Source organism: Ochotona princeps, chromosome 6 (assembly GCF_030435755.1).
Source record: "Ochotona princeps isolate mOchPri1 chromosome 6, mOchPri1.hap1, whole genome shotgun sequence".
NCBI lineage: Eukaryota > Metazoa > Chordata > Mammalia > Lagomorpha > Ochotonidae > Ochotona > Ochotona princeps.
Window position 1 is genome coordinate 7,166,907 of NC_080837.1, and position 16,870 is coordinate 7,183,776.

Genomic DNA, 16,870 nt, shown 5'->3' on the forward strand with positions numbered 1-16,870 from the left:
ATGAGCAGGTTTCCTCCCATGAGTGTAGCTGTTTCTCAGGATTACACTCGGTTTTGCCTGATTTTCACCAAAAACTCACCTTAAAGACTTACGTGAGCCAACTCTTTACTCCCTAATCTCACTTAACTCCTGCCACATTCTGTGATGAATTATGGGTCACTAAGAATTAAGTAAGGGGCTGGGGATTGGAGTAGCAGTAAGCCACCGCTTGGGACACATGCAGCCCACACTGGAGGGCCTGTTCCAGTCCCAGCTGCTCCACTTGCAACCCAGCCTCCTGCTGTGTGAGACCCTGATGGAGTTAGGGACTCTCGGGGTTGACGTGGCCCACACCCAGCTGTGGTGGGCATCTGGAGAGTGAAGCAGCAGATGGAAGGTCTCTCTATACATATTTCTCTACATTTCAAATAAGGTGGAAAACCCAAAAACAAACAATACAGGAACTAAGGCACAGTCCCTCCTAGCTAGGAGAGGGGAAGGAATTGAAAAGGAAAGAAAATTAAAATGAACATTTGTTGAGTGTCTACTGTATAACAAGTACCAATTCATTTGATCCTCCCACAAAAGGAGGTAAGTATTGCCTGCATTTTAATGACGAGAGGCCAAGGCTGGGGAAATATGTGAGCTATGGACCACAACACACCCTTCCCAGTGCCATGCCAGCCAGGAAAGCGCCATGCCTGTCACCTGCCCATGAGGTCGCTGCCATGGATACTCACCTACTCTAAAAACAAATGGGAACAGCATGTCCTCCCTAACTCTGAGGTGAGGACTAACATAAGGTAAAACATTCTAGTATAGCATCTGACCAAAAGAACTTGCAGGGAAATAACGTGGAAAAGTGCTGGCATCCCACTTGGGCAAAATTTCATGTCCCAGCTGCTCCACTTCCAATCCAGCCCCCTGATTATGGCCTGGCTTCAGATTAGATCAGCTCTGGGCATTGTTGTCATTTGGGGAGTGAAGCAGTGAATGGAGAGAGACACTCCAAAAATGAGCATCAGCAAATATTATTCATTTGTAAATTGCTTCATATTTTTTGAAACTGCCACCTTTCTCTGCATTTCGGAATTCTTCCAGCTCTCCTCTCCTGTTTCTTCCTATTGCACTGTGTTTACATTTCTGACAGTATTTCCTTCTTCATTCATTTTTTTTTCTACCCAATATCATGTCTCAGTTTTAGGAATGCAAAATCTTCCTCATACCTTCAGGATATGATGCTAACCAAAGTTTTAATATTTTCTTCTGTTCCCTGCACCATGTGCTTCCTTGAGGACCAGCAGTTCTGTTGCGCTTGGTCGTTGATATCATGTTCTGATTGTCCTAACATGTCAGATCACTGACAGTTGGCTACCCATGGGGTCAGGGCTGTGTTCCACATAAGGCCATCTCCTAAATGGACCATCTGCGGGTGGGCAGCGTGCAGACCTGTACCTGGATACCACTGAGTGCAAAGCCAGCCTGGAGACCCTCAGAGCCTCCCCGTTGGGTCCCAAAGCCAGCCAGCAGTTCCAGTCCCTACAGGCAGTGTGTCCAATTCACCTGCAGAGTAGCCAGGCAGCTCATGAGGGTGACTGTCTACCAATAGTCTTTAAGCAAATTCTCATCTTTGACTATTACCTTCTCAATTCTCCCAGCCCCACCCACCTCTGCTCCGGGGCCCAGCTGCTCTGGGTTTGCAGCTCCAGACTCACAGTTCCTTCTCATTCATGAACCAGCTCCCAAGTGCTGGAGCTGTTTTTCTACACTGCTGGCCTTGCTATACACCTCCACTTTCCCCAACCCTAATTAAAATCTTTAAAAAGGTTAAGGTGAAAACTTATACTTCAAAAATCACAAGATCACATATAAAGAATCTTGATTCATTCATTAAAAAATGTTTTTTAAAGATTTATTTCTTTTTATGGGAAAGGCAGATATACAGAAAAGAAAATTTTACTTCCGCTGGTTTACTCCCCAAGTGGCCGCAACTACTAGAGCTGCGCCGATCTGAAGCCAGGAGCCAGGAGCTTCTTCAGGGTCTCCCATACGGATGCAGAGTCCCAAGGCTTTGGGCCATCCTCGACTGCTTTCCCAGGCCACAAGCAGGGAGCTGGATGGGAACCAGGGCTGCTGGGATTAGAACTGGTACCCATATAGCATCCTGGCATGTCCTTTAAAAAATAAAAAAAATTTAATAAAAAAAAAAAAACTACTTATAGTCTGGGGCCCTGCATACTGGCAAGCAGGTTAATCCTTTGCCTTGTGGTTCCAGCACTCCAGATGGTGCAAGTTGTGTTTATTTCTGACCCAACTCTATTGATGGCCTGGGAAAGCAGCAAAGGATGGCCCAAGGTCTTGGGACCCTGCACCCACATGGGAGACCAGGAAGATGCTCCTGGCTTTGGATCAGCTCAGTTCCGGTTGTTGCAGCCAGGTGGGTAGTGAACCAGAGGACAGAAGTTCTCTCTCTTTCTCTTTATAAAATCTACCTTTCAAATAATAATAATAATAATAAATCTTTAAAAAGCTTATAATCTGGCACTGAGATAATAAAATAAATAAAGCAAATAATAATGTTTTTTTTTAAAGATTTATTTATTTTATTACAAAGTCAGATATACAGAGAGGAAGAGAGACAGAGAGGAAGATCTTCCATCCGATGTTTCACTCCCCAAGTGACCCACAACGGCCGATGCGTGCCAATCCAAAGCCGGGAACCTGGAACCTCCTCCGGGTCTCCCACGTGGGTGCAGGGTCCCAATGCATTGGGCCGTCCTCGACTGCTTTCCCAGGCCACAAGCAGGGAGCTGGATGGGAAGTGGAGCTGCCGGGGGATTAGAACCGGTGCCCATATGGGATCCCGGGGCGTTCAAGGAGAGGACTTTAGCCACTAGGCCATGCCGCCGGGCCCAGCAATTAATAATCTTAACAGGACATACTGAGAACCTGTAACTGATCTCTAAGCATGCTCCCCGAGAAGCCCTGCCTTTCAGTATTCATGTCCTTGGTTAATTGGCCTCATACTGCACCCGGGCTGGCCCTGTGTCACTCCCTTTCACAACAGAACGTAGCAGGGCAGCACTGTGCCAGGTTGAAGAGTACAGCGGAATGATGCCTGGCAGCTCTGCTTTTGCATTCGTGGAAGCCCCGAGACAAAACGTCAGGGTACCCTGCTGCATAAGTCAGGAGCAAAGAGCTGACCCCATGGAGAGGAAGACAGGCTCAGCCCGGCCCAGAACCTCCAAGGGGCACGGCTGCAGGGGAGACCAGAAGGAGGCCAAGCAACCCACACAACTGTGAAAGATGATAAGCCAGTGGTTTAAGCTACTGTGTGTTGGAGAGGCGAGAGGTAACCAAAACATGCCGGGAGATTATATGAACCCTGCTTGCCTCTGCCTGTGGGAAGAATTAAGTGATGTTTTATAAAAGAGGCAAAGCCTTAAGATTATCTGCAGTGTAGTAATTAAGTGTGGAGATATAGGAAGAAGAGTGAGACGCACAAAGGTTAGGAGACAATGCAAGAGAAAGGCCACAGAGAGGAGGAGGAGGAGGAGGAGGAGGAAGAAGAAGAGACCTGCCTTCCTACAGGCAAGAGCCAGGGGATTCTTAGGACAGTACCTGGACATTCAAGGGGGAACAATGAGCAGTAGACATGGAGAGTGAAGTATGAGGAGGGACAGCAGAATGTTCAGGAATGAATCTTCATCCAAAAGGATGGGAAATATTTAGAAAACAACGGAACCAGATTGCAACCTGTCGCCAAGCCCGCGAGTCCTCCCGAGCTGACCCATAGTATTCGTGTGCAGGACTAAAGCACCGGTTGCTCCGGCCTGGAGTCTTGGGTTGCTTTATTTATAGCACTACTATGGTTACCACTCACTGACACCAGTGAGTGCGCCTGCCCCAAGGACTGTGCTCAAGTTCAAGTGAAGTCATGCCAGGTACTTATAAACAGTGACACACAGTGAGCATTCAATCAGCTGCACTGCATTTACAACACGAGCACTGCTTGGGTATTGGGTACTGCTTCGTGACGCACCGGCTGGAAATCAGGGTCTGGAGCGCCAGAGATGGGGAGCACGTGCCACCACAGGTCTGCAGTTGGTAAACAACAAAAAAAAAATAGCGTGACATGATAAAGAAGAGCAGGACAGACTGTATCTGGAATTTGAGTTCACAGACTGCTGGTGCCAACCTCTGCAGGCAATGGTCTGCAATAGGCAAAGAGTCTGCGACCAAGGCCAAGGCCTGTGGAAGAAGGTCTGCAGTCGGACAATGGTCCAAGGCCACAGGACTGTGTGCTTTAAGATGGCCTTGAGGGCCCGGCGGCGTGGCCTAGCGGCTAAATTCCTCGCCTTGAAAGCCCCGGGATCCCATATGGGTGCCGGTTCTAATCCCGGCAGCTCCACTTCCCATCCAGCTCCCTGCTTGTGGCCTGGGAAAGCAGTTGAGGACGGCCCAATGCATTGGGACCCTGCACCCGCGTGGGAGACCCAGAAGAGGTTCCAGGTTCCCGGCTTCAGATCGGCGTGCATCGGCCCGTTGTGGCTCACTTGGGGAGTGAATCATCGGACGGAAGATCTTCCTCTCTGTCTCTCCTCCTCTGTGTATATCTGGCTGTAATAAAATGAATAAATCTTAAAAAAAAAAAAAAGATGGCCTTGAGACAGTCACGCACTGACTCCTGTTGCTTCCTGAGCATCAAGCATTAGCTGGCTAACATCAATATGGGACATAGCTATCAACGTTTGTGCTACATCAATTCCTGTAACTCAACTCCCCAAGCAATTGAATAGAAGGCTGAGGCAGTGAGCCTTCCAGGTCGGCCTCCTTCCCTCTGGCCACCTGCATCTTTTGTCTGCTTCTTCTTTTCTCCCTTGCACGCCTCCCCCTCTCAACCCTGTTCATGCCGCACTGATCGTGGTACGATCGCTGGGGGAAAGAAGAGACGGCAGAGGAGGGTTCGAGCCCTTCCAGCCACGACTCCGCAACAAAACTGTTCACGTCAACTCTCCAGCTGTCCCTTCCTCCCATTTGTCCCCTGGCTACTCTAACCAGCTGAAATCACTCCTGGTAGGGGCGAATGATCAGCAGCCCACTCACGTTAGAACTTACCACTTGTTCACGTCATCTGACCCAGCTCTCCTCGGAGGTTAACATTGCTCAGCACCGTCCACAGGTGACTGTTTTCCCTCACGCTTTCCCTTCCGACCCCAGCAAAGGCTACCTCTCCGTTTCACCCTAGAAGATCACAGGCTCATCTTTACACACTCTTCATGATCCACATTCCTCCCCAGGGGGACCTCGGTTGGTCTAAATATCATTCACACTTATGCCCAGCTGAAGCTTTTCCCTGAGCTCCACACTCCTGTCTGCCGTCTGCGCTACAGCCCATCTGCACATAGCTGAGGTCCTCTCCGTTCTGCCTTCAAAGAACATCCATCTTCAAAGGACAGTCTCATCTCACCTCATCATGCCTGCCCCCCCAGCTATAACCCACTGTCATGTCTTGCCAGGACCAACCCCCAAAGCCTTAGTCATCACTAACTTGCCCTATATTCTAACCTCCAAACAACTGCCAGGGTGACGCTCCGTTTTGGTTTTTATTTGTCTGACCACAAGCATTCCAATCTGTGGATTCACACCCCAAAGGCTCACGACGATAGGAACTGAGGCTCACAGGTCGAAAGTCAATCCAGGTCTCTCCCGGAGGTGACAGGATTCCTAGAGTGGAGCCACCAACACCAGCCCTGCAGGGCCTGCACTACAGCAAGCTAGAGTCAGGAGCAGAGCCAAGGCTCAAATCCAGACCCTACGGGACACGAGCACCTTAACTGGCCCATCCCCAGAATTGATTTTTGAAAATGTAAATCAAGAAGCCAATGCCATGGCTCAATTTTCTGATGCTCCCCTTGCAAGTGCCAGGATTCCATAATGGCAACAATTTGTATCCCAGCTGCTCCACTTCCCATCCAGCTCCCTGCTTATGGTCCGGGAAAGCAGCAGAGGATGGCCCAAAGTTTTGGGACCATGCACCTGCATGGGAGACCCAGAAGAAGCTCCTGGCTTCGGGTCGGATCGGCTGAGCTCTGGCCGTTGCAGCCACTTGAGTGAAACAAGGAATCGAAGATCTTTCCCTTTGTCTCTCCCTCTCTCTGTAAATGTGGCTTTCAAATAAAAATAAATGAATATAAAATTTAAAAGAGAAAGAAAATGTAAACCAGACCCTAACAATTTCTAACACATACCAGGTGGAATATAGTCTTTGCAATTCTACCTACTTGACCTATTCTTCTTTTTGAAGATTACTTATTTCTATTGGAAAGGCAGATTTACAAAAAGAGGAAGATCTTCCTCTGCTGGTTCATTCCCCAAGTGGCCACAATGGCTGGAGCTGAGCTGATCTGAAACCAGGAGCCAGGAGCTTCTTCTGAAGTCTCCCATGTGGGTGCAGGATCCCAAGGATGTGGGTTATCCTCCTCAGTTTTCCCAGGCCACAAGCACAGAGCTGGATAGGAATTGGAGCAGGTGGTATATGAACCAGTGCCCAGATGGAATGCCGGCGCTTGCAGACAGAGGGTTTGCCAGTTGAGCCACCACACTCGCCCTGAGAGCATTTTTAATACTTTCTCTATGTGATATAGAAACTAAATTTGAAAACCTCGGACCTCACCATGTGACTTGGGTAGCCTTTCCTGTTGTCAAAGTGTTGAGATTGCTAGGGCAAGAACGTAGAAGAAAAAAATTCTCGTTGTATATTTTACAGAAGCTGCTAGTCAATCCTTACCCATCCATGGAAAGTAAATTTTAGTCCTTGAAGTGGAACATGGTGCAGCTTGATTTCTTATTTTAATGTTTGATGTATCTTCTTCTCACGGTAATTTCTTTCTTGAGCTTCCACTCACTGACAGCGGGGTTGCTAGTTGCTAGGCAGAACAGTGCCGAAGGATCTTGCGCTGGCTGATTCACTCGTTCCTAGTCTGCTGGGCCAAAGCCAGGAGCCTGGCCTGGTTTTCAAACTTTCCTATTGGCTGTGAAACATCCATGCTGTATTTACTTGACATTGTGTGACAGAAAAGATGTCTGATAGTACTTGCAGAGTTGGAAAAAACAGGTTCCCTTGGGCATGTGTTTGTGTGTTTACAATTTCAGTTGGTAGGACTTAAAAAGCTAAGGAATACAAGTCGGAAGCCCTGTAAGAAACTGCTCCCTGGGCCCGGCAGCGTGGCCTAGCGGCTAAAGTCCTCACCTTGAACGCCCCGGGATCCCATATGGGCGCCGGTTCTAATCCCGGCAGCTCCACTTCCCATCCAGCTCCCTGCTTGTGGCCTGGGAAAGCAGTTGAGGACGGCCCAATGCATTGGGACACTGCACCCGTGTGGGAGACCCGGAAGAGGTTCCTGGTTCCCGGCTTCAGATTGGCGCGCATCAGCCCATTGCGGCTCACTTGGGGAGTGAAACATCGGATGGAAGATCTTCCTCTCTGTCTCTCCTCCTCTCTGTATATCTGACTTTGTAATCAAACAAATAAATCTTTAAAAAAAAAAAAAAAAAGAAACTGCTCCCTGTGAACCTGCCTGACTTTTCAATGATGTGGCTCAGTCGGTCACGTGACAGACACTTGCCAAAACACTCGCAGGGCCTTCCAGCCACCCTTGGCAGTATTGGGGGTACAACATGAGCAGGTCCCTGTCCTCACAAAGCCACGATGTGACCTAGTGTTGAAGGGATCGAGCCCTGAGGAAACACACACTCCATGCAGGAAAACCATGCTTCAGGACTCTGAGAGTAAAACAGGGCGAAGTGGCAGAGGATGACGTCAAGGGGCTGGCACAATAGCTCAACTGGCTAATCCCTTACCTTTAAGTGATAGAATCTGGTATAGACACTGGTTCGAGTCCTAGCTGCTCCCCAATCCATCCAGCTCCCTGTGTATGGCATGGAAAAGAAGTAGAGAATGGTCCAAAGCCTTGGGACCCTGCTTGGGAGACCTGGAAAAAGCCCCTGGTTTCTGATCGGCTCAGCTCTAGCTGTAGTGGCCATTGGGGAATGAATCAGTAGAAGGAAGATCTTTCTGGCTTTCCTCTCTGCAAATCCTATTTTCCAATTAAAAACAAAACAAAAACTCTCCCAAGGGCTCCCCCTCCAAATAATGTAGGGAGGAAAGAAGAGATCTACAAATTTCACAAGCACTCAGATCATTGTGAGAAATACTTCCAGTCTAGCAAATCTCAACACCCCACACCCAGCCCTTCTCATCAACATCAAACCCAACACCCAAAGTGTTTACTGTCCTGCAGTGATGGACTTGCTTGCTACGTGTGGGTGAGATAGCCAAAGTTTATTAGTGGCATTAGGCTTTTACAGACTGAAGCTCACACAGGATAGGGGAGGAAGTATTGATTGAGCTGACGTAGTTCCCATAAGCCTTTCTACAGAACCCATCAACTGTTTCCACACCCTTGTTTGAAACTGTCTTTTTGTTTTGTATATCCAATCAACTGTCCTCATACCAATGATATTCTATCAATTGTTATCCTATGTTTGCTGTCCCTCTACAAATCACAATGTCCTTAGTCTACACCAAAGGACCTTGTAAGTTGTCTCTCACCCCACCCCTCATAAATGCAATTGAACAAACCTATAGAAAGTACTACCAGCTTACCAGTCAGAAACCCTTGGCTTAGCATGTTGGGTCTCCTTCTATCCTTACTCTGTGGTATGTCTATCCCAAGTCCTTTCATTTTTGGGTGTTATTCCTGACAAACACTTTCATTTCTACTCAAGTTCCACACTCAGGGACCACATGATGTCGCCAGCAAGGGCATCTACACTGTCTATCCAGCCACTTTCCTCCTAAGTGAACAACACTGCAAATATTTCTCCACACAACACTTTCTTGGTCCTTGAATACTTCTCATCTCTGGAAAGAAAATCCCCATGCTCCAAACCGCTTTTCCTACCACCTTTGGTCTAGGGTGCTTCTAAAAGATGGTATCTTATAGAAACCCTGGAGGGGTTAATAGATGGAGGGGGGAGATGACCCAGTACCTCAAGGCTCTAATTTGCACGTCCTTAATGACTGTGGAGCCTAAACACTGTCCTAATTAGCTGTTATTTCCCCATTCCCCAAATGGGCTGTCTTGTCCTTGATTCATCTGTTGTTGTGGAATTTAGGGATCTTTTTTCCCCTAGCCACCTGGGACTATATATTCAATTTGCTACAGGTCCTCCCGATTAACCGGCGTGGGCAGCTCGGGACTCCATGACCTGCATGCCTCCATCTCACTAAGTCACACATGGCACTGACCCCGGGATGCTGCGAAACACACACCCCTGTGAAACACACACAGTCACAATGGCTGGCACACACACACACACACACACAGTCACAATGGCCTGGCACACACACACACACACACCGCTGTGAAACACACACACAGTCACAATGGCCCTGTGCACACCAGCACACACACACACCCCTGTGAAACACACACAGTCATAATGGCCTGGTGCACACCAGCTCCGGGAGATGGGGGGGGATGTTCTCCGGTCCCACTCGAACCCGGAGAAAACAAACTCCCTCCCCGGGGCTGGCTGTGATTCAAACTTAATCGAAGCCCCCGCGAGTTCCTTCCCTTTCTACTAAGTATAAAACGAACACCCGTGCCGACGGACTCTGCTTCGACCAAGCTAACTCCTCCATCCTGGCGGCGGACACTTGTAAACAAATATGACCTTCGGGGCACAAAACTACACTCAATTTTGCTGATAGGACGCGGGGTGTAGGGGACCAGAAAAAGCCCCAAAATCGGTCCCGCAAGACTTTTCAACGACTGTCCACCTCCCAATTAAAAAAAAAAACAAGCAACTGGGCAAATGGGTCGATCAGGAGAGCCCGACCCGGTCCTGCGTCCTGGCCACCCGGGACCCACAACTGACCGCTGGGGACGGGAGAGCGCCTTTCAACGACCGGCAGGGTGCGGACAGTGGCTTCAGAGACCCATCCCGGCTCCTAAGCAGCAAGGTGGCGGCTGCAAAAACTTGCAACTGAGAACCCCCCATCCCACCCCACCCAAGGTCACCCCCCGGGAATAGGCACAGGCCCCGACGCTCTCACCTCAGCAGCGCCAGGAAGGCGGCGGGCTCCACGTCCGGCAGTTCGATCTCCGCCGACGTGGTGGCCATGCCGCCGTTGAACATGGCGTCGAAGACGGCGCTGCCCGCCGCCAGCACGAAGCGGTGGGCGGGGATGCGCTGCGGGCCCCCGGCGGCCGCCCCGCCGCGGCCCTTGCCCAGCACGAAGCGCACATCGCTCAGCAGCTCCGAGTTGAAGAGGAAGGCGAAGCGCTCCTTCAGCGACGCCTTGGTCGCCTGCCAGTTGTACAGCGGCTCCCGCTGCAGGGGCATCGGGGGCCCCAAAGGGGACGGCGAGCGGGGCGGCGGCGGTCCCGCCGCGGGACTCGGCTCTGCCTCAGCCTCCGCCGCCTGATCCCCCGCGCCGGCCTGCCCGAGCGACGCCATCCTCTCCGGTAGCGCGTTTCTCAGGGGTACTCCGAGAGCTCCGGCCGTCCGGCCGCCATCGCCTAGGCCGCCTCCCGGAGGCGGGCACCGCCTCCCTGCCTTCCGGGAAAGGCGCTTCCGGAGGCCGCGCGCCGCCGCCGGCCCCTCCCCGCCTCGCGCGCCGCCGCGGCCGCCTGAGGTGGAGCTGGAGCGGACACCGTGTAGGGAGGACCTGGGCGTGCACAGCACCACCCGGAGCTCCCGGGGATGGAGACAGGCCTCGGTCACCACCACCCCAACGAGCAGCCAGTCGCGTGGTTCGCGGGTGCAACGCCCCCTCTGCACTATCTAGAACAGGCCTGGATGTCGAAGGAGCCAGAAGGCTTGACCAAGGGAGCCCGTAGCAGTGGTCCCCTGTCGTCGGGGCCCGAGACACCACTGCAGATGGCCGCCGACTGTGGAAATCAGGGGAGCGTGGCTGCGAGCCCTGGAACCCCGAGGACATCGACCCAGGTCTGCAGGTCCCTCCTGCTTGTCGCCGCCCGCCCCGATTCTGTGCGACTGGCCCAAGAACTTGCCTTAGCGTTTCCGCCTCTGTCTTGTAGCCCCTTCTGCTGACCCCTCATCCTAGCTAGCACCTGACTTCTGCTTGCTACAGTCGGCAACCCACCATTTGAGTCTAAAGAAAATCAATGGGAAAAACAGTGTCATACGAGCTGTTCACATCCCAAGCAATATTTAATTCCAAAGAGCCAACTTTGGGGTCAGCAGCTGTCCCCTGCAGGCAGCAGCTGTCCCCTGTTAAAGGCAGAAAGGGGATGGAACCCGTACCAGCATCCCATCTGGGTTCATGTTTCAGCTGCTCCACTTAAGCTCCAACTCCCTGCTCATTGTCTGGGGGAGCAGCAGAGGATGGTCCAAGACCTTGAGGCCCTGCGCCTACCTGGGAGACCCACAAGAGGCTCCTGGCTGGCTCCCATCCTCAGACCAGTCCAGCTCTAGCCGTTGCAGCCATTTGGGGGAAGTGAACCAGCACATGTAAGGTCTCTTCTTAGCTCTGGTTTTCAAATCAAACTTTTAAAAATTTTTTAAATTGTATTTTTTTACATTGGAAAGTCAGATTTACAGAGAGAAGGAAAGACAGAGAAAGATCTTCCATCTGCTGTTCACTCTCCAAGTGGCCGCAACGGCCAGAGTTAAGCAGATCCGGAGCCAGGAGCCAGGAGCTTCTTGCAAGTCTCTTACATGGGTGCAGCGTCCCAAGGCTTTGGGCTGTCTTTGACTGCTTTCCAGGGCCACAAGCAGGGAGCTGGAAGGGAAGTGGAGCAGCCAGTATACTAACTGGGATCCTGGCGCATGTGAGATGAGGACTTTAGCCATGACTGCACTGGGTCCAAATAATTTTTTTAAGGCAAAAGGTGGGAAGCCCTCAGAAGGATGCTTGACCAGGCAGATGTAGTTGGGAGTGCCAGTTCTTTATAAGAAATTCCTAGATATGCCAAGTAATCTTAGGAATGAATCCATGAATTACTTATCCTGAAGACATGAAAAAGAGAAGAAAGAGAAGGAAATCTCTACAGAAAAATGACAGCTGTTTGATGGATAAAGAAATAGAGACCTGGAAGACTCCCATTCTGCTGGCCCCAATTGAGTAGTTGGCTTGGGTTTTTGAATCAATGAATGCTAAAACCACTGAAAGGTTCTTTGGGGCAACAGCCCTCCCCCTCTGCAGATTCTCTATCGTTTCCTAGCAGTCATGCCTTTCTAGTGGAGGGAGTTGGTATTCACTGCCTTAACCAAATTTCCCAGCTTCGCATGCCAAGTGTGAGACATCTTGTGCCTGTTGAAGCAAGGCCAGGTTCATAACATCACCCTCACAGTATTCTTGCCGCAAAGGTTTATACAGGATTCTCACCACAAACCCAGATTGTGGGTTAGCTCTCTGTTCCCCTCTTCCCACCTCCCTGACTGTGTGAAGTAAACACAATGTGTGACCTTTGAGTGCTAGGTTGGAAAAACTATCAGCTACTGAATACACACGTTTTGTCATTTCCAATACATTAGTCTTGTGCTTTGTTAACTTTGTCCCACAGGGTTCATAGTCATGATATCCTATCATAAATGGAATTGTCTTGCTAATTTTCGTTTTGGGTGAAAGATGTGAAAGCTGCTTCATCGTTTTCCCTGAGGGCCTTTTGTCCTAATTTGTTGCTGATTTTCCCCCAGAAGCTAGAGCTAAAGCTACAGAGCCTGGGGCTGCTGAAGTGGCTGAGATGAAATCCTGGAGAGGAGGGAGCTGCAGAGAGAAGGTTCCAGAAGGCTGTGCTGGCATCCACCTCTTGCCAGTGCACAACTTCTAAGGTACACGCTTGTAAGTAAGTAGACACATCCGCAGAGACCGAGAGAGGCAGTGCTGCAGCGAAGAGTGAGCTCAACACGGTGCAAGGTGCAAGATTAACCTGCAAAAATCGATTGTGTTTCTGCATGCCCGTGAGGAACCATCCATCGTGGAATTAAGAAAGTGATTTTATTTATAAATTCTTGGGAATAATTAAGGGTAAGACTTAGACATTGAAAAATGACAAAAGTTATTCATTATTTATTTTCATTTTATTTAAAAGAGAAAGAGACAGAGATTTCCTGACTGCTAGTTCATGCCCCAAATGCCTACAACAACTGAGACTGAGCCAGCCTGAAGCCAGGAGCCAAGAACTCAACTCAGGTCTCCCACTGGGGTGGCAGGCACCCAAGGATTTGATTCTGCTCTTCCCATTGTGCAAGTTAGCAGGAAGCTAGAATAGGAAGCAGGCTGGAAACTTGAACCCAGGAACTCCAATATGAAATTCGGGCATTCCATCTAATTAAACCCCTATCCCAACAAAATGTTATTGAAAGACATTAAAGGAAGTAGAAATAAATGAGAAGAGCACATATTTGGGTCAGAAGAATTAATATCACTGGCATGAAAGTGTTATTAAATTTCTTATACAGATCTGGGCCATCAGCAGCAGGTAATCCTCTGCTTTGTGGGACCAGCATCTCATATGGGCATTGGTTCGAGTCCTGGCTGATCCAACTCTCTGATAATGACCTGGGAAAGCAGCAGAGGACCGCCCAAATCCTTTGGCCCCTGAACCCCACATAGGAGACCCAGAAGAAGCTCCTAGCTCCCAGCTTTGGATCAGTTCAGCTCTGGCAATTTTGGCCTCTTGGGGACTGAACCAGTGAGTGGAAGATCTCTGTCTCTCTTTCTCTGTGTGTGAAATCTGCCTTTTTTTAAATTATATTTTTGACAATCTTTACATAGTTAATTAGGGTAAAAAGGTTCAAGGGCTACAGGAAAATGGGTAAGACTGTTAATTCCATATTGTTTCCTTCATGTATCTGAGGTAAAGGGGGATATTGAGAGAGAAGCCCCACCCAGTCTCCCACCCACCCACCCCAGGTCCCTGATGTGGGGCATGCTCCAAGGGTCTCACTCAAGTGGTTTTGATAGCTCAACAGTTATGAATCGCTGCCAGTCTCGCCACTCCAAGCACGATGAGGTCGTTGAAGAATCCACTGATTGACATAGTCCATCATAGAGTCTCCATTTGCCTAGTATTTCACTGTCAACATATAGCTGAGGTGGTTGATTGACTTGTTCTGTCCTCTGTCCTTTCACGGTCAGGGTTCTGAGTCCGGTAGTTCGATTGGGGAGATGCCCAAAGAAACTGTCTGAGGTGTTCCCAGACCAGATTCTTGTGTGTACTTGCAAGTACAGGGCCCGGCACAGTCCATCACCCCGACCAGCTGGTGGTTGCAATTGCTGGGTTGGTTCTTTTTCCAGCCCTGTCTTCCACTGGAACCAATGGGTGTTGCAGTCCAGCCTGGTTCTGCCCAGCACATACTTGACCCTCGCATAAACCAATGGGAGCTGCAGCCTAGTCAGAGCAACCCACAATAACCCCCACCAGGCCCGCCCCCCACACTAGTTTGCCAGTATGTGTAGCAGACTAGTCCAGTCTGTCCCACATCCCGTTTGGCTCTCATACATGTCAATGGGTATTAAAAAAAATCATTAAAAATGAAAGTACAGATTCACCATAGTCCTCAAAATTGCAGCTGGCCTCTTACAGAAATTTAAAACATGGTCCTAAAATTAATTTGGGCATGTGAAGGGCCTCAACTAGATAAAACAATTGTTATGAAGAACGTTTTGGAGGGTGGCGGCAGGCAGTTGGCTGGGAAGCAGGGGAGCCAGGACTGCAACCAGCTGCTCTGTTACAGCTGCAGGTGCAGGTGTGGCAACCGCTGCTGCCCCGGCATGTAGTCTTCACTGCACATGTCTTTTCAAGTTTTCTCCATCTTTGAAATGAGTAGAGAAATAGAAGAGTCTTCATAACAAACTGAACAGTCTTAAAACGCTGGCAAGTATCACAAACAGCCCAAGTTCAAATGAGATGAAAGCAATTTTTCTTTTTCTTTCCTTTTTTTTTTTTTTTTTTTTTTTTTTTTTTTTTGTGAAAGAACTGCATCTAATGCTGGGTGTGAGAAAGATCACCCAGACAAATCTCGGATGAATTAAGGAGTCTTTATTTACTAAGCTTGGTGATGGCAGAGCCCACTGGAAATTGGCAAACAACAAGTCCATGTGACAATGCAGTCTGAATTGAAACCCTGAGAGGAACAAATGGTCATTACTGTGAAACCCATCCATTAAACTGAAGACCTATGTCCCAGCTTCCCCAGCAGTATAAGTTATCCTAAGAGGCGTACAGTGAACAACCTGGGCACACTTACAAAGCTGCAGGCATTCACCTTTTCCTGACTTCTCTGTCCATATTCCATTACTGCTAGGCCTCACCTCTCCTAGAACTCTTAAAAAGTACACAAATCAGAAATACAAAGCATCTTAGCATTAGTATCTTTACTGACTTGCCCAAGCAGTGAACAGAGGATGAGGAATACAGACATACAGGGGCCATGCTCAGGGGCTACCTGTCCTCAGAGTCTGTCCGTGGGAAGCCAGAGAGCAGGCACTGGGGGAGGCCAAGAGTCAGAGTGTCAGAGTAGCAGAAATGTGGAACCAAGAGAGCAAGCCCCTCCCAATCATGGGCCTTTGTGGGGGCTTGCAAGGGGAATGGTTTACACAACAATGCAATACCACCCCCTCTCACATAGTTGCAGTAGGTGTAGTTGCAGGAGGCGTGGCTTCCAAGCTTATGACCCTAAACTAGCTGCATAAGACCACAACACCTCAACTTTTATATATGATTTTCTTTATTTAATTATTTTGTTTAAAGACTTATTTACTTGTTTTGTAAGTCAGTTACAGAGAGGGGGGAAAAAATAGAGAACAATTTTTCATTTGCTAGTTCACTCCCTAGATGGCTGCAGTGGCCGTGCTGGGCCAGGCATAAGCCAGGAGTTTCTTCAATGTGAGTTCAGGGACCCAAATGCATGGGCCATCTTCTCCTGCCTTCCCAGGCCATTAGCAGGGAGCTGGATTGGAAGTAGAGCAGCTGGGACAAGAACTGGCACTCAAATGGGATGCCAGTGTTGCAGGTGGCAGCTTAATTTACTGTGCCACAAGGCTAGTCCCTATAATACTTTTCCTCATGCAGTCTTGGCTTCTTGGTTTTCCTTCCTTCCTTCCTTCCTTAGATTTATGTATTTATTTGAAAACAGAATGATAGAAAGAGAGGAAGACACAGTGAAAGGTCTTCTATCCATTGATTCTCTGCCCAGATGCTTGCAACAGCTGGGGCTGGACCAAGCCTTAACCAAGTTTTCAAGCTCTCCTACTGTAACCACAAGAGACCAGAAGCTCAGAACTCCATGTGGGTAGCAGGAGACAAGGTACTTGGGCCTTCCACTGCTCTCCCAGATTCGTTAGAGAGAGCTAAATTGAAAGCAAAGCAGCTGAAACTTGAACCAGCACTTCGTTATGTGATGCCAGGGTCACAGACTGCAGCTTAACCTACTCTGCTGCAGTGCTGGCCCCTGGCTTCATATTCTTCCAGGGTCTATCTGTGTGAAAATGATATTTGCAAGATCGTTATCTAGGAAACAGAAAATTTGTTTATGTATTTCTTCCAGCATGGTCAAGAAGTTTGTTATTGGTTGGTTACAGAAGTTTCGTCAGTTTCAAAACTTTTTGCTGCTAATGTGTGTATTTTTAGAGTTGTTCCAAAATCCAGAGCTCCTCGCAATGTTTTATTCTTTAAAACATGTGTTTATTATTATTAGAAAGGCAGATTTATAGAGAGGAGAGACAGAGAAAAGAATCTGCCATCCGCTGGCTCACGCCCCAAAAGGTCACAATGGTCCAGGTGAAAGCAAAAATCCAGGAGTTTTTCCCAGGTCTCCCAAGAGGGTGCAGAGTCCCAAGGCTTTGGGCCGT

General features: G+C 49.1%; 2 protein-coding genes across 2 annotated transcripts in view; one reads left to right on the forward strand and one right to left on the reverse strand.

Annotated features, from left to right (window-relative positions):
* The window catches only part of BTBD1 (BTB domain containing 1), a 34,829-nt gene extending 24,209 nt beyond the window's left edge, over positions 1-10,620 (reverse strand). The window contains exon 1 of the mRNA XM_058665524.1: positions 10,103-10,620. Coding sequence (XP_058521507.1) covers positions 10,103-10,506 — 404 coding nt within the window. The 5' untranslated portion in view covers positions 10,507-10,620. The remainder of the gene's footprint in view (positions 1-10,102) is intronic.
* Positions 10,621-12,712: 2,092 nt separating this feature from the next.
* Positions 12,713-16,870, forward strand: part of TM6SF1 (transmembrane 6 superfamily member 1) — a 62,253-nt gene continuing 58,095 nt past the window's right edge. Inside the window, exon 1 of the mRNA XM_058665531.1 lies at positions 12,713-12,846. The gene's annotated coding sequence lies outside the window, so the exon portion shown is untranslated. The remainder of the gene's footprint in view (positions 12,847-16,870) is intronic.